The sequence below is a fragment of the Trichosurus vulpecula genome, chromosome X (assembly GCF_011100635.1).
Source record: "Trichosurus vulpecula isolate mTriVul1 chromosome X, mTriVul1.pri, whole genome shotgun sequence".
In the NCBI taxonomy this organism is placed as follows: Eukaryota; Metazoa; Chordata; class Mammalia; order Diprotodontia; family Phalangeridae; genus Trichosurus; species Trichosurus vulpecula.
The window spans coordinates 31,057,402-31,081,170 of record NC_050582.1 but is presented as its reverse complement, the minus strand read 5'-3'; the positions used below and the strand labels follow the sequence as shown (position 1 = coordinate 31,081,170).

At 42.5% G+C, this 23,769-nt stretch overlaps 1 protein-coding gene across 1 annotated transcript in view; it reads left to right on the top strand.

The window, feature by feature from the left end:
• The window catches only part of AFF2 (AF4/FMR2 family member 2), a 157,145-nt gene that overhangs the window by 102,067 nt on the left and 31,309 nt on the right, over positions 1–23,769 (top strand). Inside the window, exons 7-9 of the mRNA XM_036740017.1 lie at positions 17,564–17,726; positions 19,160–20,236; positions 21,396–21,523. Coding sequence (XP_036595912.1) covers positions 17,564–17,726; positions 19,160–20,236; positions 21,396–21,523 — 1,368 coding nt within the window. The remainder of the gene's footprint in view (positions 1–17,563; positions 17,727–19,159; positions 20,237–21,395; positions 21,524–23,769) is intronic.

Here is a 23,769-nt window from a genome sequence, read left to right as displayed (position 1 = left end):
CTTGGTTTCATGGCCAGCTCCAATGACTACCCCCTGACCATTCTGCCTGACTCATAGATAGCACCTGATAGTATCCAAAGGGCTTTAGCAGTCATTCTCTGCCCCACAGGGCTTAACATGCACTAGGTAATCATTAAACATTCATTCGTGATGGTAGACTTGGGCTCGTCCAACTTCCTTCTTATTTCATCACAATATAGAGGAGAGAACACTGGACTGGAATCTTTTCTAAGGGCCAGTTTGTTCATTTGTAAGATGAGAGGGATGGGCTATATTAGCCATAAGATCCCTTCCATCTTGCAGTCAATCGACAAACATTTATTAAGTGATTAGTATGTGCCTGGCCCTATGTGGGAGACTGAATAAAAATATTCCTTGCCCTCACAGAATTTCCATTCTAATAGAGGAACAGACGTCCAGGGTTCCTGCTCCTAGTTCCTGGGGAAGTTCTTTCATTCATGATACTCTACCAACAACCCCTCCCTTTCTTCCTCTTACTCTGGGCACAGTATAGTAGATCCTGATTACTGAGAATAATGAATCCTCTCAAGCAGTTACATATTCTAGTTTGTATCATTTGAAGTTATAATTCTATAAAATATAGTAATGGGCTCCAGCCCAGTGGAAATATGCAGCCTGAATTCAGGGGATTTATCATTCACACCAACAGGGACCCGTTGTTGTGGTCCAGTTGTGTCCCCATGTTCTTGGCAAAGATACTGGAGTGGTTTGACATTTCCTCCTATGTTGGATTAAGGGAAACAGAGGTTGAATGACTTGCCCAGGGTCCCCCAACTAATAAGTGTCTGAGGTCAAATTTGAACTCAGGTCTTCCTGACTCCAGGCCTGGCGCGCTATCCACTGCGCCACCTAGCTGCCCCAGGACCTAGCTGTAATGAAATCATGGCAAGGATTATTTCTGGCAAGAATGTGTCATGCACACCAACTTACTATCTTCACCCTCTTACCTCCCAGCGCCAACCAAAGCTGCCTTCTTTAGCATCCATTCCCTTCGATGTGTGGTCTACTCCTTGAGGGCAGGGACTGCTTCTCTTTCCCTTAGTGCCCTCAGATCTTAGCCATTTCTTTTCATTCGTTGTCACTTACCCTAACTTGTGCCATCCTATGCACACCCTTCCCTTTCATTGGTTTGGCCTATTAGTATGGGCCTGAAATGTAGCCCATTTCTGGACTGCTTCTCCACAGACCTATCAGTTTCTTTTAAACACACATACACACACACAGTGGTTTATTCATTCACAAAATGTTTTCAGTTAGGTACAGAGAGGGATCCTAAATTTAGAATCAAAGGATATAAGTTTGAATCTTGGTTCTGCTACTTACTCCCTCTTTGACCTTTGACAAGTCACTGAACCTCTTTGTCTCCCTCAGTTTCCTCATGTGTCAAATGAAGGGGTTGGACTAGATTATCACTGAGGTCCCTTCCAGCTTGGGAGCTATTGCCCTTTAATCCCAAGGAGCTGGTCACTAAGAAAGTTTCAAATAATGAGCCATTTGAATTCACAAACTAATTCTATTACACTTTTTCAAATGGACTTGTCTTGGACTGGTCTTCATTAATGCAAGGCTTCCCCCAGGACCTCTGGACATTGCAGTACAAGAGTTTGATAAACTGGAAGAATGATATTTTAGGATACAAAAATACTGCCAGTGAATTGCAATGTTTCCTTATAGACTTTTTTCTAGTCCCAAAACCTTTCTATGTTAATTTCCTTCTCTTTGACTTGCTACCACATCCACAGGAAAACCAAGTTGGGACACACACACACACACACACACACACACATACACACTACATGGCCCCTGAGTTGGTAAGCATAAACATACAGTAGATGAATTTAAGAGTTAGTTCTCAGGTGAATTCCCAAATGGTCACTGAGGCCAGTGACATCTGACAAGCTGCACAGCATGATGGCCAGGGAGGCCATTGAAAGATTCTCAGTCACAGGAACTGGGTTGAACCCTCAGCTCTCTCCTTGCCGCAAGCAACAGTGTCAGACCACAAACCGCGACTCCATATGGGATTGCAACCCACAGTTTAAGAAGTGCTGAAGGGGTCACAAGTGGAAAAAGTTTAAGAAGCCCCACTCTAGAACAATGATATCCTAGGTTCAGAAAGGGGAGTGTCTGGGGGGGGTGAATGCCAGCATTGAAGCCATCTACTGTGCATAAAGTACTATCCTAGAATAAAGCAATAAAATTGCCCATTTTAAAGACTGCCATTAGAGTCCCATCCTAGTTAAAGGAAATCAAGGATGCCATTCGAGATGTTTCTGTCTTTATGGTACCTAGACAGATGTAGAAGACCCACATGTCCAAATATCTGCATGAAATCTAGATGTTTCCTGTCATATGTCTATAAAACATATCACATGGCTATAGAATATTCCAATGGTTGGCTTAACTTTTCACTTCCCAGCCAGATGTTTTGTTCATGTGGAGACATGTCTGCTATTAATATGAAAGTATGCATGGCCATGCCCAATTGATGAGATGATATTCCACCTGGAACACATTGGGATTAATGAAAATGGGTAGAGTCCAGAGGGAGGCAAGGAGGAATAGGGGATAGGCAGCTGTCAGTTTGTCATAATCCTAGTTTGAAGAGTTGTAAAGTTTAGAGGTTGAAGAGCCCTTGAAGGCCATCAAATTTAGATGCAAAGCTGCAGTGACAGAATATTTCTCTTCATGTGTTGCAAATGAGTAAATCTCTTGTCACCTACTTGGAAATTCTTTAGATGGCCAAATGATTATGGATTTCAGAGCCAGAAGGGACCTCAGAGATCACTTAGTCCAACCAAGACCCAGAGAAAGTAAACACTTTGTTCAGGGTCACCCAGGTAGCAAACCAGAAAAGCTGGGATTCAAGCCCACTTTTTCTGACTCTAAATTCAGCCTTATTTTCCCTGCACCATGCTGTCATGTTAACATACCCAATAACTAGTTGGGAATTCACATCAATTTGGCCAGTGTTGATTAAGCTCCCACGCTGTTAAACTAACCTTTGTTTCTCCCTCCAAGAGCAAAAGACAGGCAGCCAAAGCTCTAGCAGGGGGCTGGAATACACACACAGATATTGGTAGTTGCTTCTCCTTGTAGGTGGCATCTAATCACCTAGAATTTGGACACTAATGGGAGAAGGGGATGCTGTTCCATCGCATGTATCCTAGTTGATACATAAGGACGGGCAAGGAAGGTTGACAAGAACAGTGCTCTCAGTTCTGGTCCTTTAATTAAGCTAAGTCCTCACACATCGTGCTGGCCCCCAAGACCTAGGCTTTAGTGGGAGCTTACCTCCTGGCCTTCACCCCCTACCATGCCACAGACACTTGTCTAGAATTTAAGTATTCCACAGTAATTCCCAGGTTTTCAACAAGCATCAAGGCCCCCAGCTGACAAAAAATCAAGTAATCCAAGGAAAATATGAAAATAGCAACTTATTTCAGCAATAGATTATATTTTATCCACTAGTTTTTCTTTTTGTAGAATCATGACTTTTTTAGTAAATGACATCCCAGAAGATATTTATCAAAGCAAGAAAGCACAAGAAAGGAACACCTTGCGTCTTCTCTATTATTTCCCTTTCTTCTGACATTCTCTTGCCTAGAGATCTAATTCCATTAAATATGTACATTTTTGGCTGGAAGTCTTCTTCATGTATCTTTCAGATAAATCTTAAAAGTACATAAGGTCTGAAGGGCAGCTTTTTTAAGTGCAAATGAGACACATACTAGAATATTGTCTATGAGGGTTTCCAAATTATTTATACGCCTGCATAACTTTACCTTGCTCTTTCTGGGATAACGATAAGGGGGAGAAGTGCAATTCCAATATCCTTCCTTTTGAGCATTGGCAAACAACAACAGTCATGTTTAATGCCTAATACCAGGACTTCCTTAGGCTGGGCTACGTTTTTATTAGATTTATTTCAGTCATTGCCACATCTGTACCTTTGTGTGATCCAGAAGGTAAATAGCAGTGGTACAAATTAAGTCTGGATTATTCCAGGTGATATTCTATTACCCTTTTCCAAATAGATTTGTCTTTGACTGCTCTTCATTAATGCAAGGCTTCCCCCAGGAGCTCTGGGCATTGCAGCACAGGAGTTTGTAAACTGGAAGAATGATATTCCAAGGATTCCGAAATACTGACATTGGATTGCAGTGTTTCCATATAGACTTTTTTTCTAGTCCCAAACTCTTTCTATATAATTTCTGGTGTTTTCTGGTTTTAGTTATCATTCCCCTTCTTATTGACTTGCTCCCACATCCACAGGAAGACAGTTGGAATACACACACAGCCCCTGAGTTTGTAAGCCTAACAGTGGAGAAAACCATTCTAGAAAAAAGCAAAAAGGAAATCAGGTTTAGTTTTCTATGTTCTGTGGGAATTCCTGGTGCCAGTTGCCACCATACCCAAGGTGGCATCACTATAGATGGAACTAGCTTGCCATACAGCAAAATAGAGGGAACCAGCCTTTCCAGTGCTGCAAAATGTAACTGTTACAAATTAAGTCACTGAAAAATGGAATCAGTTAGAAATAAAGGTGAGAAGATGCTATGGGTTGAAACACAGCAATGAAATGTATATGATGCTCACAGGCATGGGACTTATGTGCCCCATTGCTCTCCCTGTGAAGTCTGCACCAGTGGCCCATTGGGATATAAAAGGAAACTTTCCCCTTTTTCATTTGTGTTCTGACAGCAGGACCCAAGAGTCTTTGTAGATGGAAATCTGTTTTCTTTCTTCCTCCATATGACACATCTAAAGACAATAAGGGAGAAGTGGCCCTTGTTTTCTGCAAATAGTCCAAATCTTTTCAAGTCAGAAGATGCTTCCGAGTTCCCTGGACCCATTTGCAGTAGATAATTATTCCATCTTTGATTTGTTTTTTTTTCTATTTCTTTCATTGATAGCAAACTGAATGCAGGGGTTGGGATAGAGAGGTTGGGCAGGGGGTGGACAGGATGGAGGGAGCATATAAAATATGTCACTTCTCCAGAATTGTCATAGCAAGGATAGCCAGCACATAAATGATACTGTTTTGGCTTCCAAAGGGTAAGCAGGTGTCTTAGGAGTCCCAAATGAGCTGCGTACAAGCTTGTACAAACAACCTCCGAATCATGCCTGTTTGTTATTCACACAAACAGAGTGGAAACCATCTGAATTCCACAGTTCCCAGAATTCAGATGGTGCACAATGGCCCATAATGAGCAGCACCTGTGCTTACCTCAATTACCCTACGGTTCGGAACAACGGTGGCGAGGGCTTCCATGATGCTTTTTTTTCAATAATAGATTTAGTTATGTCTTTCATAATTGGATTCAAAAGCTCAAAATTTCATTTTGCAACTTGTTCATAAAATGTGTATGAAAAAGGCTGGCACTTATTCAAAAGAAATACTCTGCAAAGAAGAAATTGCAAAACAGCCAACTGCTGGTAACTAAGCAGCCAAATTACCGTCCAAGCGCTTGGCAAATACACGGTCTTTTTATTATTTCCGTAATTGAATTTCTGTTAAAGCGTGGAGCATAATTTAACATCAGGAATTTATTTATAATACAATAGTGGTTCAGTAAGAAATGCATTGTTATTGTCACTTTTAATGGAGTCTCATGTATTCCCTCTGAGCCTGGGTGGCAGACTGGGAGACAGCCACTGCATCAGTGTTGTTTGTAAACAATTGAATTAATTGGAGACAGGGTCATTAACTCGACCTGAATACCTTTGATTGCTTCTGTAAATAAGGTTAGAGAGCAAATGGCTAATCTTGGTTGTCATTATGGATTCCTTTTCCATTTTCACACTGCCTTGGATATTAAGAGCATTTTGCTAAGCAGCGTTGCCTCCTGTCCCCATATTTACTGTATTGCCAGCATGGCACATAAAAATAATTGTATCTGACTTATATTACATTCTCCATATCTTTATAATACTCAATACTAGGAGAGGACCTATGTTGAATCACAACTCGTAAAAACCATCAGACCAATAAATGAATAAACCACCATAGGGAAACCGTAGTATTAAAGCAAAGTCAAGCCATGGAATTGAAGTTGATTTTGTCTTCCCTCCCATTATTATGTACCATTCAGCTATGCACTAACAACAACAGATACATCAAGGAAAGGAATTGAGCAAAAATCTGTTCCTCGCAGGGCACAGATGGCATCATTGCCCTTTTGACTCTATTACAACAAAATGCATGCCATGCAAGTTATATCCTTAGAGATGTTAGTAGCATCTCTTGCTATTTTGCTGTGTGGGGGCAGGGGGGAATTGGTTTGAGATGTTTTTAATATAGATACACAGGGCATCCCAAAAGTCTTGGTGAAATTCTAAGCTATTAAAGCTGCACTAAGACTTTTGGAACACCCTGTATTCTAGGAGTTCCCATAATATTTGATTTACTTTAGTTTTCTGCATACCTTATTCCTGGTAGTGGGATCCAAGATGCTTACAAGGTTTGTTTTCTTTTCGGGCCTCCTATCAGAACGACTAAAGTAATCCTAGAAAATGGAGGCACCGCTAAAAATTGATGTGTCACAAGGTCCCTGATGGTCCAGCTCCAAAAAATCAATGACTGTTTACTTGGCTTCCAAATGGGTACCATCATTAGACGTTCAAGGAGGAGACCTTTCGAAGGAGGCTCAGAAAAAGAAGGCTACTAATGTTAGTACTTTTCAAACCTTAAAAAGTTATATAAATGAGAGCTATTCAAATTGTGCTTTCCTTCAGTGAAAACGAAAGAACCGAGAATCTCAAAGATACCAGTCCAAACTAGGGTGAGTTCACTTTGAAATGAAGCTCAGCTCCTCTGCCAGAAACCATCATGTGCCACCAACTGGCAGCAGCCATTGTCTTTGAAGAACTCCCCTGCTGACTCCAAGGGAAGAGATAGCGTTACTTTGAAATGTTTGATGAGTCAGGGTCTGTAGACATAAAAAGAACTATCTTTTCACCTTCTTGGTCCCTTGACCTTTTCATAATCTCCTACGTGGCATCAGCTGCTTTGCCATCCCAGACCAAGCCCTAGCTCACAGCTGACTGGTAACAATGAACCCCATCTAGCTAGCCACAGCTACCACCCCACACTGTCTTCCTGCTGTGCTGCCCATTCCTTCATTCTACCTCCTGCTCTGGAAATGGAAATCACATCCCATCCATACTGTCATTGCTTCTGGATGGAAAGAGCATGCCAGGCCATGGTGCCATTCACCCGGCCTGTGACTCCAGCCTTCCCTGGTCACCACTGCCCTGTTAGAAATTGAGCTTGTAGAGGGCAGGGACTCGCTAGCTTTTGTATTTTCATTCTTGGTGCTTAGCCTGGTGCCTGTAGGTGATCCTGTCCTTCCAATAGAGCATGCTGGAATCCATGGAAAAGGCGCCCCTACTTGAGCTGTCTTCTTACTGGCAGCCATGATTAGTCTTTTCATTGTGAAGTCAAAGGTGAGTTGGGTTTAGGATTAAACCAGCTCCCTGAATTCCTGGGCAGAGTGGGAGCCTCTCAACTCCTCTCATTCACACTTGACCCCCTTTAATTTAGTGTTGATGAGAAGGGAGAATATTAGCTTCAAAGCAAGATTTTTCAGTCCGATAAGGTTACAGGATTAGAGATCCAGTATTTCCTTTGCTGTCATTCAAAGTAATGGGCAGAGGAAGCGCTGTTGAAAAGAGCTGAGCTTTAGGAGTTAGAAGGTTTCTACATGTAGAAGATTTAAGATGTCAGGTTTAAATATGACATTGATCGTCTTGGACAACAGATGGGAGGGAATCTTTGTAGGAATTGTAATTGTTTCTGATTTTTTATTAATAGTCTTTGTGATTTATAGTAAAATGTTGGGGGATGATTTTCAGGCCAATTTACCTTGGAAAGGAACACCTTCATGCTCTTAATGCATAGGTATGTCATAATTAGCAATGGCCACAGTCTCAGTGACATAGTGCTGGCCTTCACAGAAGTCCTCCAAGCTAGAATTTAATCCCAAATTGACTGAATATTGTTCTTCCATCAGGCAATTAGTTATACCACCAGAACTTGAGAGAGTAGATCATGGGTTGATGAAATTATCAAAATAATAGGAGACAAGAATTTTACCTGTTATTCAGATGAAAATCGTCATCTTAATTAGGAAGATGTGCTGCTTGATATAATACTTACCTTCACCATGGCTCGCTCCCTTTATTGTTCCTAGTCATTCATATGTGCAAGCCGTATGACCCCTGGACATATTCACTTTGTTTTAAAAATATCAAACCACACATGCTGGGAACTTACTCAGTAGGAAAAATTATCTTAAAGTATAGTTAGACCATGATACGCAGTGGCATAGCAACCAGTTAGATATAATTCAATGCTGGTTAAGGTTGTGAAACTTGGTGACTGGACAAATGGTACCAGGAAAATAAATATAAAAATAAAATGGTACCAGGAATAAATAAATATAAATACCAGGAAGAGGGATGGTTTTTTTTTCAGGGGGGGGGAATATAATGACTTGTGTTTTGGACCTAAATTTGCAATTTCTATGGGACAATCAGTAGAACTATGCCAGCAATAGTTAGTAATAAGGACCTGAATGGAGATCAAGATAAAGATAAGGGGTGGAGGTATAGATATGGAAATCATCTGCATAGAGATCATTAAATCCATGGTAGCTGATGAGATTGCAGAGAGAAGGACTAGAACAAAACCTTGAGATGTTCACTAGGGGTGTGTGTGTGTGTGTGTGTGTGTGTGTGAGAGAGAGAGAGAGAGAGAGAGAGAGAGAGAGAGAGAGAGAGAGAGAGAGAGAAGGAGGAGGAGGAGGAGGATGCATCCAAGGAACCTGAGGAGGAGAGCCCAGGGAGAAAATAGTGTTACAGAAGTTAAAGGAATGTCATATGCATCATATGATTACAGATTTAGAGCTGGAAGGGACTTTTTAAAGCCCTTCAGATCCAACCCTCATGTTTTTTACATGAAGAAACTGAATCACAGAGAGCCAAGTGATTTGCCCAAGGTCACACAGCTTTGAAGTGCCAGAGGTGGAATCTGAACCAAAGCTGTCTTGACTCCAGGGCCAGGGCTCTACTGCATCATACTATACTTCCTGAGTGTAGGCGAAGGGAGTGGAGATTAAAGCAGGATAAAAAGGGCAATATATTCAGCAGGTAAGAGATTGTTGGTAACCTTGGAAATGGCAGTGCTGGAGGCAGAAGCCAGTTGGCCAGGGAGCAAGAAGTGGGAGATAAGGAAAGTGATACAATGAGTATAGACAGCTATGTCTAGGAATTTGACTATGAAAGAGAGAAGATCTTCTATTTTAAGATGTTAACCTGAAGCAATGGCAAGGTCAAGTGGAGATATTTTAAGGACGGGAAAGTTTTGAGCAAATTTATAGATGGTTGGAGAGGAGCTAGGAGGTTATGAGAGATTGAGGATGAGAGAAAGAGGGAGACGATCAAAGGGGCAAGCTCTGAAAGGAGATAGTAGAGGTTGGAATTAAGAGCAAAAGTGCCAGGCTTATCCTGGGCATGGTAAAGGCCCAAGTCTTGGCAGAGAGTTGGCATAATGGAGGAAAGGATTGGGATGATGAAGACAGATCTGGGAGGTACAGAGTGGTGGAGAAAGAGGCAGTGAAATCAGATGGCCTCAGGCAACATCCTTTGCAGAGGAGGGACTAACGGTAGAGGGACAGAGAGAGGGAGAGAATATGTTTCTAATACCTGGTGTGAAGAGTCCAGGACTAACAAAAGAATTGCCAAGTAGTAGTAAAGGCCCACTTGAGATCAAATAATAGAAAATTCTAATAAGACCATTTGGCGTAGTCACTGTGACTTTCTTCCTGAGCATTTAGCAGCATAAAAAAAGTGGAAAGGAATGGAAGAGGTGGATAAGGTTAGGATTTAGCAAAAGTATGAAAATGGCAATAGTGCAAGGGACTCAATTCGAACTGGTCAAATGAAGATTCAAGGCTATGAAGGAAGAAAAGCAAGACCAGAATAGGGCTGATGGACTAAGAGAAGCTGGTGGGCCAAAGGGACTGGAGGTGACAGTGAGAATGAAGATAGAAGACTGTGGTCAGAGAAGATAATTTCAAAGTTCTGGATCCTAGGGGTGGAGTGGTTAATCGTAATGGTCAGATTTTGAGTGTGACTGTCCCTGTGGGTGGATGACTACAGGACTTAAGGAATTTGATTAACTGGAAGCCCAAGTATTTGATGGAACATTGATGTGTATGTTGAAATCTCCCAAATACTGGGACAAGGGTTAGAGTGAATAGGACTTCTGTGACTCTAAACTCCTTGAGGAAGGAAAGTGATTTACTTGGAGACCAGTATATGATTGCAATACAGAGATGGACCATGTGATAAAGATGGATGGAGAGGAACCATAAAGGTTACTCGGTGATGGTGGCAAAGGGATAGTCTGGAAGTGAGTGTAAGAAGTGTAAGTATTTCTCCCCCAGGCCCAGTGATTTGGGGTTCTGAGAAAAGGCTCAGCCAGTACTAGAGAGGGTGGCCAGGGATGAAGTATCTTTTGGAAAAGGCTTGGTTTCCATGAGTGCAAGGAGGTAGAAAAGAGATTTAGGATAAAGAAGAATATGCGAATGATAGAGCGAAGATTTGAGATAGCATAATGGAATGGGAGGTCAGAGAAGGCTATGGATTCAGAAAGGGCAGAAGGGAATGGAGATGAGAGAAGGGGGAGAGGATTTTCACCACCCTAGACTTTAATGCACTAATAACTTAAGGCCCAGGGATACAGACTAAAGCTTAGGAAAAAGGTTCTTGGTGATGCTGCTATGGTTTAGGCTGTTTTTCTGTAGAACGATACTTGTTAAAACTAGAGAGGAAGGCCTTAGTTCTGTGAGGCAGGATGTAGGAAGAACAGAAGGTTCTTCTTGAGGTCTGAGAAACACCAACATCTCAGGGCCAAGAGGGGACAGAATAAAATAGTCAGTGAAAGAGACACTGAGGAGATATTAGGGTGGGAGGAGAAGCAGGAGGGTCAGGGCCTGTGCTGTTGGGAATTGTAAGATATGGCTCTCTCCTGCTAGAAGCTTATAATGTAGCTGTGGAGCCAGGGTTCAAGAATAATTAGGCTCCTTCCTTCCTCGGGGCAGTGCTAGTACAATAGGCCTGCAGAAAAGGGAGGTGTCATTACATTCTAATATTAGCTGACATTTTGATAGTGCTTTATAGTTTGCAAATTTATTTACATTAGTTCATTCTGTCCTAGAGTTCTTGAGAGACGGAGTAGTTTTGAGATAAGCAAAGGGAAAGAGAAGGGGCTTTCCAGAGTAATCTTGGCAAACGGTGGGATTGAAAATAACGGAGAATGAGCAGCCCAGGCTGGCTGGAGTGGAGGAATGGTGGAAGATAATAGGGGCTAAGTAGATGGGAGAGGTCAGAGAGAGGATCTTAAAAGCCCTGTTGCCCAAGAGTTTAGACTCACCATGTGATAGGACATGACTCCTTGTAGGTTCTTAAGCAAGGAAGTTTCATAGTAAGCAGTCATGTGGCAGAGGCCCAGTTAGTGGACCCTAGGATTTCCCATAAAGTAATAATGTAAGACAAATAGAATCATGTATTTCATGGCATGTGAATGAATTTACTGATCCATCCATGAAAAATCTTACGGGAATGATGGAGCCATAAATATACTGAGACGATTTTGGCAGGTACAGAACCCCAACATGCTTTTACCAGATGATGGATTTCTGTCTCAGTCTTAGCCACTAGTCTTCCCTGGAAGAAGGTAGGTGGGAGCTAGTTTAAGTGGGGATAAGGCAATGAGGCATTAGCTGTATTGGAGGGTTGCATCCCTGTCAAGAGCAGCCAGCATCTCCCCATCACCCATTCACTGCTTAACCCACTGTGATCTGGATTCTCTGCCTTTAGCCTGAAATTGGTTCTTAAAGGTCACCGATAACCTCTTACTTAACAAATCTAATGGCTTTGTCTTAGTCCTCATTCTCTTGGAATTATCTTCTTTATATGCAAGTGTTAAGTATTTGGTGACAGGCAGAAGCACTGCCTTTGGAGTCAGAATACCCAGGATCAAATCCTGGCACTGCCATTTCCTATTTGTATGACCTTGGGCAAGTCACTATAGGCTTCAGTCTCATCTAGAAAAGTGAAGGGCTTGCTCTGCATGACCTCTCAGTCCCCTTCCAGTTGAATACCCAGGATCAAATCCTGGCACTGCCATTTCCTATTTGTATGACCTTGGGCAAGTCACTATAGGCTTCAGTCTCATCTAGAAGTGAAGGGCTTGCTCTGCATGACCTCTCAGTCCCCTTCCAGTTGAGTCCTCCAGTGTGCGAATGTGCCCATGAAGAGGTAAAGTGCTGTAATGGAAAGAGCTGTGAATTTCAAGTTAGAGGACCTGGGTTCAAATCCTGGCTTTACTTTGGACAGGCCACTTTCTCGCAAAGGAGATGCAGCTTTGACTATAACAGTAACATGAAAGAAAACATCCATCGGGGGCACCATTCCACTTTTTCACATCAGCCCCTTAGCATGGCTTACTAAAATTCCTTTCTTCCTTCTACTTGATTTTTTTTCCCCTGAGATGATTCTCTGCCTTAGATGTTTCATTATGTAAACACCAAGGGCCTCTTATCAGAACTGTTAGATAAACGGTGATAAGATTCCAGAGTAGAAACAGCAAGAGGCAAAGTCATGGAACAGCTGTGCCTTTCTCTAGGATTTGGGGCTAATGTGATTGATTATTGGAAGACCCTGACCTTGTTCTAGATTCCCTAGAAGCTTTCTCTTACCCTCTTGGAAAGCTTTCCGTAATTTGGGGTCAGCTTCAACATAGGCTTTGGCTCACAGAAGGCAGCACTACCCTGCCAGCCCTTTCTTTCATCTTGGCTTGCATTTGTCTGGGCCTTTAGTGCCAAAAAGTATGGAAGGATTAGGTGCATTTTGTTTAAACATCTGTTTTAGTTACTCTATCAAATGCATTGTAAGATCTTTGAGACAGTTCCTTTGCTCACAAAGTATTATGGATGTTTAACTACCACCAGTTGGAAAAGCTCAAAGTCCACCTTCACCCGTGTTCACCAATCTTGCTGGGAGGTTTCTAGAGTGATCAACAGTTACCATTACTCATATTGTTATGTGGTGACATCAAGTTGAGATGGGTCATACCTCATTCCATTGCTCTGGAGGCTGATTCATTTTATAAAGTGTTTAAAACATTTCAGGCCTCCTCTCACTTTGATCTTCCAAAACAATTTATTCATTCTATCAATGCTGGGTTGTGACCCTTTGGAGGCGGTCTCTACATTGATAAGATCACAGAAGCATCAAACAACACTGTCCCTTGGATAGGCCAGTTGTAAGTCAGTTTACCCTTCACCTGGTAGCCTATAGTCCACTTGGAGGTTAATAGTAGCACTCACAAAGAGTTAACTAATGATGCGTTTTGCAAATTTTGTAGATCCAAGTCCCTCCAAATCTCCATACACATATAAACGGAACCTAGTTAGTACTCCAATACCTCTGTGGTCCCAGGGATGTGGGTATCACATGTTATCTCCCCGGTAGACTATAACAAGCTCCCAGAGAATAGACCTTTTTGCCTTTTTGTGAATCCCTGGTGCTTAGCACAAGACCTGGAACATAGTAAGTGCTTAACAAATGTTTATTGCCTTGACTTCTGTCCATATCCCAATTACTTCTACTCATGGCTGATGATGTATCAAAAGGCGATATAATCCATCTGTTTGTCTGGTATGGCAGTATTTGAAGTTGACTTGACATATGGTCCTAGCTAACAATAAGATGAGAGATTTAGCTTTAGGAGATTGTTGGGAAATCATTTCAAGACCCAATGCGATATTACTTTTAAGTCAGAAGTAATTGTAATTCATATTGTAAATATGAAATAATTACGTTTGTAGTTTTCATCATCACTGTTATTTTGATTTATCAAGTAAGATGAAAACAGGCAAAACTGATATTAATGAAAGACTTCCCCCACTCAACCTGGGTTACTCCTTAGCCATCAGCTTCCTTCCCAGGAGGTTACCCTTCTACGAATCTCAGTAAATGGTTGTATCTTACGCACACATTTAGCAGAGTGAATTGAAACCAGATGTCTTCATTTCTGATAGTTTCTGGATTGGTTTGATCTCCTGTGTTCACCAGTATTTAATAAGTAATCTAAGAAACTACTGATTGTATTTAATGCACAATTATTAATCTGTCAGTGGAGGAAAAAAAGTACATGTTGATGTTAATGCTTGTAAAATGAGGCACTATTTTTAGGGCTCTTTTCTACCTACTCCTCTTCATCTCTTGGTGTATATGACAGAAGAGTTTGAGTTTAGCAGGTATTTTAAAGTGGGCTTTGACTATATAAAAGGAAATGCATGCTTAAAAGATTAAAGGGGAGTTCTTAAGGAATAGAAGGAACAGTTAATAGGAAGGCTTCTATACCCTAATAGTAACTGGTAGTTTATTGTTGTTTTATAATTAAATTATTTCTTTCAAAGGAAAGTCCACCTTCTCTCCCGCCCATAGCCCCTCCTCTCACCCCTGTTGAGAATGCAAGAAAAATTAAAACTTTGTTAGAAATATGTACAGTTGACCATATCTATATCTATCTTAATCTATACACAGAGAGTCCCAAATTCTTTCAACTTCATCTGTCTTTATAATATTGTTCTCCTAGTTCTGCTCATTTTACTTTGAATTAGTTCATGCAGGTCTTCTGAGGTTTTTCTAAAACCGCCCCCCCCCATTACTCCTTACGGCACAACAGCATTCATACCGTAACTTGTTCAGTCATTCCCCAGTTAGTGTGCATCCCCTTAGTTTTCAGTTCATTGCTATCACAAAAAGAGTTGCTATAGATATTTTTGTACATATGGGTCCCTTTCTTTGATCTTTTTGGGGGTATTTACCTAGTATGTACAAGTTACTAGTGTTTAGGAGCCTAGTTCCTAATTGCTTTCCAGAATGATTGGACTAGTTGACAGCTCCACCACCAGGCCATCAATATAGCCATTTTCCCACAGCCTCTCCAGCATTTAAAGTCTGGCAGATTTTAAAGGGATTACATTCCTTCCTGACCAGCAGGTAAAGATGGCTTTCTTCCCAGCTCATAGAGCTGTAATCTTGGAGAAGAATAGGCTTATGTGAAGAGGAGGGGCGAGGGAGAGTATGGACTAATTTAGGCTAAAGAAAGGACTGAAAGCCTCATGTTTCTCCCACGGTTTAGTCCAGCTTCCTCAGTAATTGTACCTCAGGGTTCCTTTAGCCCAGGGCCTGATGTCAGAGGACAAAAGGAGTAAGAGTGGCCACCCACATCCATGGTCCTTGGGCAGAATGAGTTTGAGGAAGGTGGGTAGGGGGATGAGAAGGGAAGCATGCTTCACCATAGGGAGAAAAAAATTAGGATAGAACTGCCCTCCTTCAGTCACCTTTCTCAAGCTCAACCTTGGCCCAACATTTTGGAATGGTCTAAGTTAGTTGAAGCGAGACATTTGCTTTAAAAGGGGGAGGGGGTCCTCGTATCTAACAAAACGAGGTCAAAGAGGCCATGAGAATAGAAGAGAGAAAGCCCTGGATCGTTTGCACTCAAGTTCTGAAATGCATGCACATGAATATTGAGAGCCAAGGATGGCTTAAGAAGTATTAGAACTGGGAAGTTGTCAAACATTTTGCTGGATCAGATTCACAAATTTTAAATCGATCAAAGTGGTTCCTTATGACCATCCCTTCTGGTACATGTTTTCAAAGAGTTCCTAAAAGGTTTTATTGGAGGAGACACGATTGGACCAGGAATGAGGCACCCCTGGTTCTAGTCTCGGTTCTGCCAGTAAACTGCAATGTGACCTTGGGCTTTGGACCTTTGAATGATCTTTAGGCTTCCTTCTAGGTTCAACATTCACTTTATCTGTGCCTCTTTTCATCCCTCTATAACCATGTAGGTGTACAACTTTGAACAATATGACCACAGAAAACAATTAATAATTTTTATGAGGGATGGAGGATGGGGAAAATTGGGAAAGTATGAGTCCTGAGGAATATGGGGCATGTCGGAAGGAATTCCCTGTATTCGAGTAACAGTATAGTTGCAAATGAAAACCATTTGAGCAACTTGGGAGGACTTCTTGGAGTAGAGGCCTGTTCCATTAGCTAGTCTGCTGGCTCCTCCACAGACATGAGGGATGCCTCTTGGCAGAGAGCCAGTGGACTGAAGGGGAGATCATTTTTCAGACATGGCCAATATGTTGATTTGTTTAGTTAAAAGAGAGGGTGCACTGGGGGCAGGGATTGATTGAGATACCAAAAAGGGATAGAAGCATCAAGAAAACAAAAACTCCAGATGTGAAATGAAAAAGTTCAGAAGGGAATAAACATAGAAATTTTGTCACTCTTATTTTACTCTGACTATGCACTTTACAAACTAACATGTCCATGATTTCATGTGATCCTCTTTTGTTCTTTGCATACCCAAATGTTCATGTTTGTTGATGATGGAATTTATAAGAAATAGATAGAAAACAAATATCTAAGTGCCAAGCCAAGTCTGAATCTACTCTGCGTCCTCAGATGAATTGGTGGCTTTCAAAATTCAAATAAAGTCATAGGGATTCACCATTTCTTCCTCTGTTCTACTCTGTATATGGATGTGCCCATTTTATTTCAGGTTTGAGAAGTTCAGAATAGTTTTTTCCGAAGGACCTAATTTGAAGAGATGTGGGGCAAACCATCCTACATCAGAATGGGATCATTTTCATAGCCGAAGTATTAGCTGCTTGGCAGCTGACCATGTAGGGCTATAGCATAACTCCAAATGCCTAGGAAACTCTGGCCTTCCTTTTCAATGCCTCTAGCACCATTACCACAAACTCAATTTTAATTATGATGTCTTATTGCAATGTTAAAAAAAAATCTGTTAAAGATCTGTTGAGTCTTGCAGTCAGTCATTCACTAAGTGTTTAGTAAGTGCCCTGCCCTTGAGGAGCTCACAGTCTCATGAATGCACCTTCAATTATTAGGTCTATTGGATCTTGTATTACCAAGACAGAAACTGAAAAAATAATGGCCTTAGGTCTAGGAGAGAGCTGGGTTTGAATCCTGCCTCTGCTACTTTCTTGCCATCACTTTACTTTTTGGGGGTGGGGGCAGAGTTCAATTTCCTCATCTCTAAAATGGAAATAAGGGTATCTGTAATCACTTCACTGAATAGCTGGCAAGGCTCAAAGTGAAGGGTAGAGTCTTTATGATGGTTTGTAAATAAGACACTAGAAAAAAGGTCTGTTTCCTTCCTGGTATTGAGGTCTTGTTTATACTTCTTATCCACTGGGCATCCCTTTCTCACCTCCTGAGTCACATTGTTACATCACTATTTCCATATGGGTGTCTTATGTCCTCAATGACATAGGTTTCAAAAGGGCACTGAGCATGTCTTGTATTCCTTTTGCAAGCCAAGAAAATGGGAGGCACAGATGATAAATACTTACTGAATGATGGTTTGTGACGTCTGTTGCATGTTGCTGAAAAAAATGCCAAGAATGCCACTTGTCTCTTTCAGCCCAACACTGCTGCCACCTGCCCCTGAGCCCGTTGTCATCCCCTCCAGTGGGGGGTCTGGAAGTTCCAGTGAATCTGACAGCAGTTCTGAGTCTGATTCTGACAGTGAGAGCACCTCTAGTGACAGCGAGGGCAACGAGGAATCCCGAAGCAACACACCCGAGGTAACTGACTCCCTTGCCCAGCACTGGGCATGCAAGGCCTAGTTTGTGGAAACCCCAGCCCTGTTCCCAGTTGGGTTTTCTCCTTTCCTTTTTTCTTCCACTGAAGTTATTCTGTTGCTCTTTTCTTTGCTAAGTGGGAAGAGAGCTGAATTCGAAATCAAGAGACTTGGTTTTAATGGCAGTTCTCATATTAGTTGTGTGTCTCTGATCAGTTTGCTTAACCTCTCTGGGCCACAGTTTCCCTGTCTGTAAGATAAGAATAATATTATTTGTGCTACTTTGCAAAACTTAAATTATATAACTGTGAGTTCTTTTTATTAGTGCATAGAGGACTGGCTTTGGAGTCAGGAGGACTTGGGTGCAAGTCCTTCCTCGGTGTAGCACTGTGCCCACAGGCAAATATCTTAACCTCTTAGGTCCTAGGTAGCTCTCTAAAACAAAGGATCTAGGTTTCCAGGGGTCTGTGAACTTGGGTAGAAAAAAATTCAATCTTTATTTTCACCACCCTCTAACTGAAATTTAGCATTTCCTTTAATTATTTCAACACATTATTTTGAGAAGGAGTCCATAGGATTCACTGGATTGCCAAAGGGGTCCATAACACAAAATATGCCCTAGATACTACACAAGGCCTATCTTAGCTCATAGGAAATATTTTTTTAAGTGGAGGTAGGACCTTATCTTGTAATGCTGTGTCTACAAGCCAAGTCCCAAACTAAGTTCAGAAGGGTTTGTTAGCAGTAAGCTGGCCTTTGTTCAGGAATTCCTTAGCCATGTCAGCTCATGAAAGGGTGGTGGAAGTGTGTGAGCAGTGCCATCTCATAAAAAAGTAAGAAACAATGGATGGAAAGGGAAAACAAAAGCACTTCACAAACAGGCCTATTACACAAAGATCTCTTGAGGGTATTTAAGGATGAAACTGGAGTGAGGACAACAGATGAAAAAGAGAAAAGATCTGAAAGATGTTTTATACCAAATTCTTTTTGCCATCAAGGATAGCAGAGCTAGCCTATTTTAACTTTACCATCAACAGCTGCCCCAGATGTTCTCCCAGAGGAAATAGAAATGGTACTAAAGAAAACAGAGAAGGGGAAAAGCAATTGAATTAGCTCAGAGCTTTGTGTGGGGCAAAGTAACCTGAGAAAGGGGATTTGGAGGCACCTGGGTGAGCAGATAGGACAGGAGAAACCATCACAGAGTAAGGTAACTTCCAAGATATGGAAGCATGAGTGAGTGGTGTGTGTTTGGGGGATAGTGAGTGGACATCACTAGGGTACTAGTTCTGTAGTGGTGACGTATTACAGGGAACCTTGAAAGTGATGTAGTAACTACAGCTATGCTTTTGCCTTCTTTAGTCAAGTGTCAATAAGCTGAGGATATTGCTGGCTTCCACCTAATGTCAAATTAACTTTGTGTCGTTTTGCCACCCACAGCCAGAGCCTCCTTCAACCAACAAGTGGCAGCTCGACAAATGGCTGAACAAAGTGAACCCTCATAACAAGACAATTATAAGCAACCAAAATGAGACTTCCAATGAGAACAGTTCTCTACTTTCCATCACCCCACAAACTGAAGTACAGAATAAGGGAAAAGTCAATCCTGGCCTATTCCAGATTGAACCCAAAGAGAGGCCTCTCCTTAGCCCTCTCCGGGAGAAAGCTCGACAACGGCTTATCCAGAAACCACCTCCTCCTGTAGAGGCCAAAAACTCCAGGCAGAAGTCACCTGCTCAAAATGAAGCAGCCTCACAAAGGACCATAGGCAAAAAGCAACCCCAGAAGGTTGAAAGGACACCCAGCACCGAAGAATACCCCTGGCCTAGACCAAATATTCAGCCCAGCAACACTCCCAAAGAAAAAGACACACTGGAACACCCAGAGCAGGCCAAAGCACGGAATAGAGCAGCAGTTGGAAAACTGGCCCCAAGGAAAGAACCCAAACTTACTGCAGCATTTATTGCTGAAAAGAAGAAGTTCAGAGGCTCTGGAAAAATTGTCCCCAAGTCTCGAGAATTTGTCGAAACCGATTCCTCGACTTCAGACTCAAACACTGACCAAGATGAAGCCTTACAGGTCAAAGTGGCACCTCCTGGTCCCACTTTGACCAGTGCTGTCAAACCTAAGGAGGCTCCAGGCAGTGGCGTCATCAATGTCAGCACTTTAACAGGAAGCAGCAGCAGCAGTAGCAGCAGCTACTGTATGGACACCACCACCAATGAGGTGGAGGAGCAGCTGTTCTCACCTCTGCCCATCGTGCAAACTGAACTTCTGTCCCCAATACGTGATTATGATGACGCTAAAGCACTTTGGGTCAAAATAGATCTTGGCTTACTGGCTAGAGTACCTGGCCGAGACCCACCTGGAACCATTTCCACCAAGGCTGAGCCCAGAGAGAATAACACAAAACCAGCACAACCACAAACACAACCACCACAGTTCCCCCAGTCCCGAGAGTCACCCGGCCCTTCATTTGCTGAGAAGATGCCTGCCAAGAACAAGAGGAAATACAAGGTAGGTCACCTAAGGGTGGGCTGCCCATTGTTCAAGGTCACACTCAACACGATTCCACTGCCTGTTAAAGCACAGCCCCAAGGGCTGTATCCATTTAGGACAGTAATGCTTGTTATTAAGGAATAAAGTAGGATTTGGACATTTGCCCTGCTGATAAGTTGTAGTCCCCAGGTTAGTCAGGAATGACAGCTGCATTCTCTGCTAGGGGAAAGAAATGGACAGAGAGAGTTGGTTCCCCCTCTCCTGGGTCTCCACCCCCCTCATCTGAGGTTTAGAGCCTGAGAGGTGCTCTCTGTTTTCCTGAATTCCTCATCTTCTCCCCTCCATGGAAGCTACAGATTGTCAAAATGATCAAATTTTTTGAAAGTTCTACCCTCTTCTTCCTTCCTCATCATCTTCAGAGACACAGAGGTGCATCATAACTACCTTTTCCCAATGAGCATCCACATAGCTACATTCCACTTCAGTTCTCCTTGTTCCAGGCAGAGACAAAATTCCAAGCAACAGTGATCGTTGGAATGCTGTTTATGCATAGCATAGAAAACCTAGGGCAGAGTGGCTAAATGCAAGGTTGCCGAGCCTCAGTTTCTATGGTCGTTTTGTCTCATGACGGCCCCATATCTCATAGGGCAGACAAGAGGTACCCTGAAGATGAAGCATAGAACAAACTTTTACTGGCTACCTCCAGTACAGTAAGTTTAAATTATGGGCACCCCAGGAAAATGCCAGAAAAGATGCCATGTTCTTTGTGGATTGCCCTAGCACCCTCCCAATCTCACCTCCTCTATCACTACCAGTGTACTAGCTATCAGCTTGGGCAAGCTTTGTACCTGTGGCTACAACTTTGGTTCTATACTGTTCATTTGGGGAGCATCGTGACAGAGAAAAGAGGCAAGCCAAATGTCAACATATCCATCACATGCTGAATCAGGCATTCAGAGCACAAGTCAGCTCTATCTGTGCTGCCTGATGTTTGGCTGCTCAGATAGCAGTGTGCATATAAAAGGCACCGTTAATTAATATAAGCATCTCTGACCCACCCATCCCATACTCCTATTTATAAAAAGCAGCCTGCCTTAACCTTAGACTTTACTATTCCCTATAAGTAGAATGTTTGGATGTAGATCCTGTGTGATTCATGCTTTCTTTTTTATTAAAGCCATCTGACCCTTTGGACCTGTTCGCGGAGAACAAGAAGCAGCGGCTAGAAGATATCCCGCCTTCCTGTCTGCTCCCACCTTGCATTTCACCAATCCCCAGTAGTCACAGATTCCCAAACACTAAAGAGTAAGTTTGGTTTGTTTCTTTGTACATTAATTCTATTATTTAAGTGTTCTAGAGCTTTAAGTACCTGCAGAGTAGGGGGGGGGGCATCCCAGAGGAGCCTCAGGTAAGAGATGGGCATCCCTCAGCACAAATGGTGAGCATAAAGGGCTGGTACACACATGTATGGCAACAGATCATTGCATTGCCCCCAAATTTATCCTTGTGGCAGTTCTATGTACCATCTCATAGAACCGTTGCATAAGCCCCAAATGGCATTTGTCCCAAAGTAGAACAGAAACAAAAGTGACCTAACACACAGGGCGACACTAATACTTCTACCCCATCAACCAAATGACCCAATGAACAATTTCCAGTGGCAATTTTGACTAAGCAGATCACTTCATGAAGAAAATAATTTGTTGTTCCCCCATCCTTAGGTCTAAAATAGTCTCGCTTTGTTTGAGGAAGAGCGTGTGATATTTGGAGATCGAAGAGAGAACAGTTGATGAGAACGGCAGAATCAATGGCTCTCTCAGGCCTTAATGAAAAGCAGTCAGGTGGGGCTGAGGACAGATAAGGGAGAAATCTGCTGCTTTAAAGGGCACTGAGTTTTCTGCACCTTTTTGACCACCCTCAAAAGGCAGAAGGCTCGCAGGCTGTGACATTTTTGTTGTCTGCCAATCAGCCTCCTTCCCTTCTTCCTCCAACTGCATAAACTTCCCAGTGCAAAGTCCAGCCCTCTGTTCCTCCCTGACATTTTGACTATATTTCTTCCTGGATTCTAAATCTAAGTTAACTAACAGTCATGCCAGCTGCTTATCAGCCCGGATAATTATTGCCATAGATTCATTCAGAAGTAAAGATGACTTCCATCAAATGCCTATTAGTAGCCCACAGCCTAGCACCAGCGTGGCTAAATACTGACACCAATGGGTTTCCCAGCTTGTTGTTTAGTAGCAGTAAGTTGGCATAAGTCTTATCTGCCAGTGTTTATGAACTTCAGTTCTCTCACTGCTTATACCTCCCTGGTTCTGCCTTCCACTGTACCCTCAGAATACCAGTAGCTCCACCTTCACTCCCTGAGACTGTGGACTGCCTCCGGAAAGAGAAGCACACTCTGGTGCACACCCTCCAAATCATACCTAATGTTTAAAAATGCCCCAGCTGCCAGGCTCAAACCATTCCAAGCCATCTTCCAAAGGGAGGAAAGAATTCGAGGCCAGAAGATAGCTGGCAGAAGCAGAAGCCAGGCTTAGGAAAAGGCAGGCTATCTCTAATGCCAGTCAGGATAAGGAGGTTCTGAGAAGGGCAATTCCTCATGCAGAATTCCTGTAGGTGATAAATATTAGTGCCAGGGCCCTACATGTTTGGTCTTTTGCTCTCTTCATTTCCCCCAACTGTCTTTTTTTCATAAGCAAACCATTTATGTTTTTCTTTCTATGCCATATGGAAGCCAGAAAATATAGGCAGTCTCTCTGAGCAAACATCTCATTTCCCATGATATCTTTCTATTCTCTTTAAATTTCCATAAGTAGGGAGACCTAGGGTCTTTTGCTATTTGGGAGGAGGAGGAAGCAACAGAAGAAAACGGGTCTACTTTGTCATTTAAAAACCACCAATCAGAATATAAGATATCAGTGGTACAAATAGGGTGAAAAAAAACCCCAATTTCTCTCTCTGAAGGCTTTCCCTGGATATCGCTTTAGGCAACCATTCTTCTCTGTACATCTGTAGCTAACTGATGCTTTCCACGAAAACCTTGGAAAGCCCCTGGAGACCAAGATCTCTCTTCCATGTGGAGAAGATGATCTTAGGTCTTTGCTGGGCTCTAAAGACTCACCTTGCTGCGAGAGTACTTCCAATGTCATCAAAGGAGGAATTGCTGCTTCACCCCCTTCTCCTCTGGGAACTAGCTGACTAGCAGAGGAAGGAAAAAGAGTGCTCCAGGATGTCCTCACTGGTGCTGCTAGAATATGCCCATCATTGAAGGGCTTCTGCAAACCCCAGGCTCTAGGTCTTTGGGTAAATAAGGAAAGGCCCTCCTCCCCAATAGACTCCAGTGGACTATACTGGACCTATGTGATGTGCAGAGCAGAGGAGCCAGCCCTCCCATCTCCTCTCCGTCTGCCCTTCTAGTATGGCCCATATGAGCACCAGAAGCAGAGGGAAACCTGCAGCTAATTGACCGTCACCTCCTCTGTGCTAAAGGCATCTTTGATATCTGTATGCAGAGATTTCTAAAGTTCAGCTAACTGTATCTCTAGGGC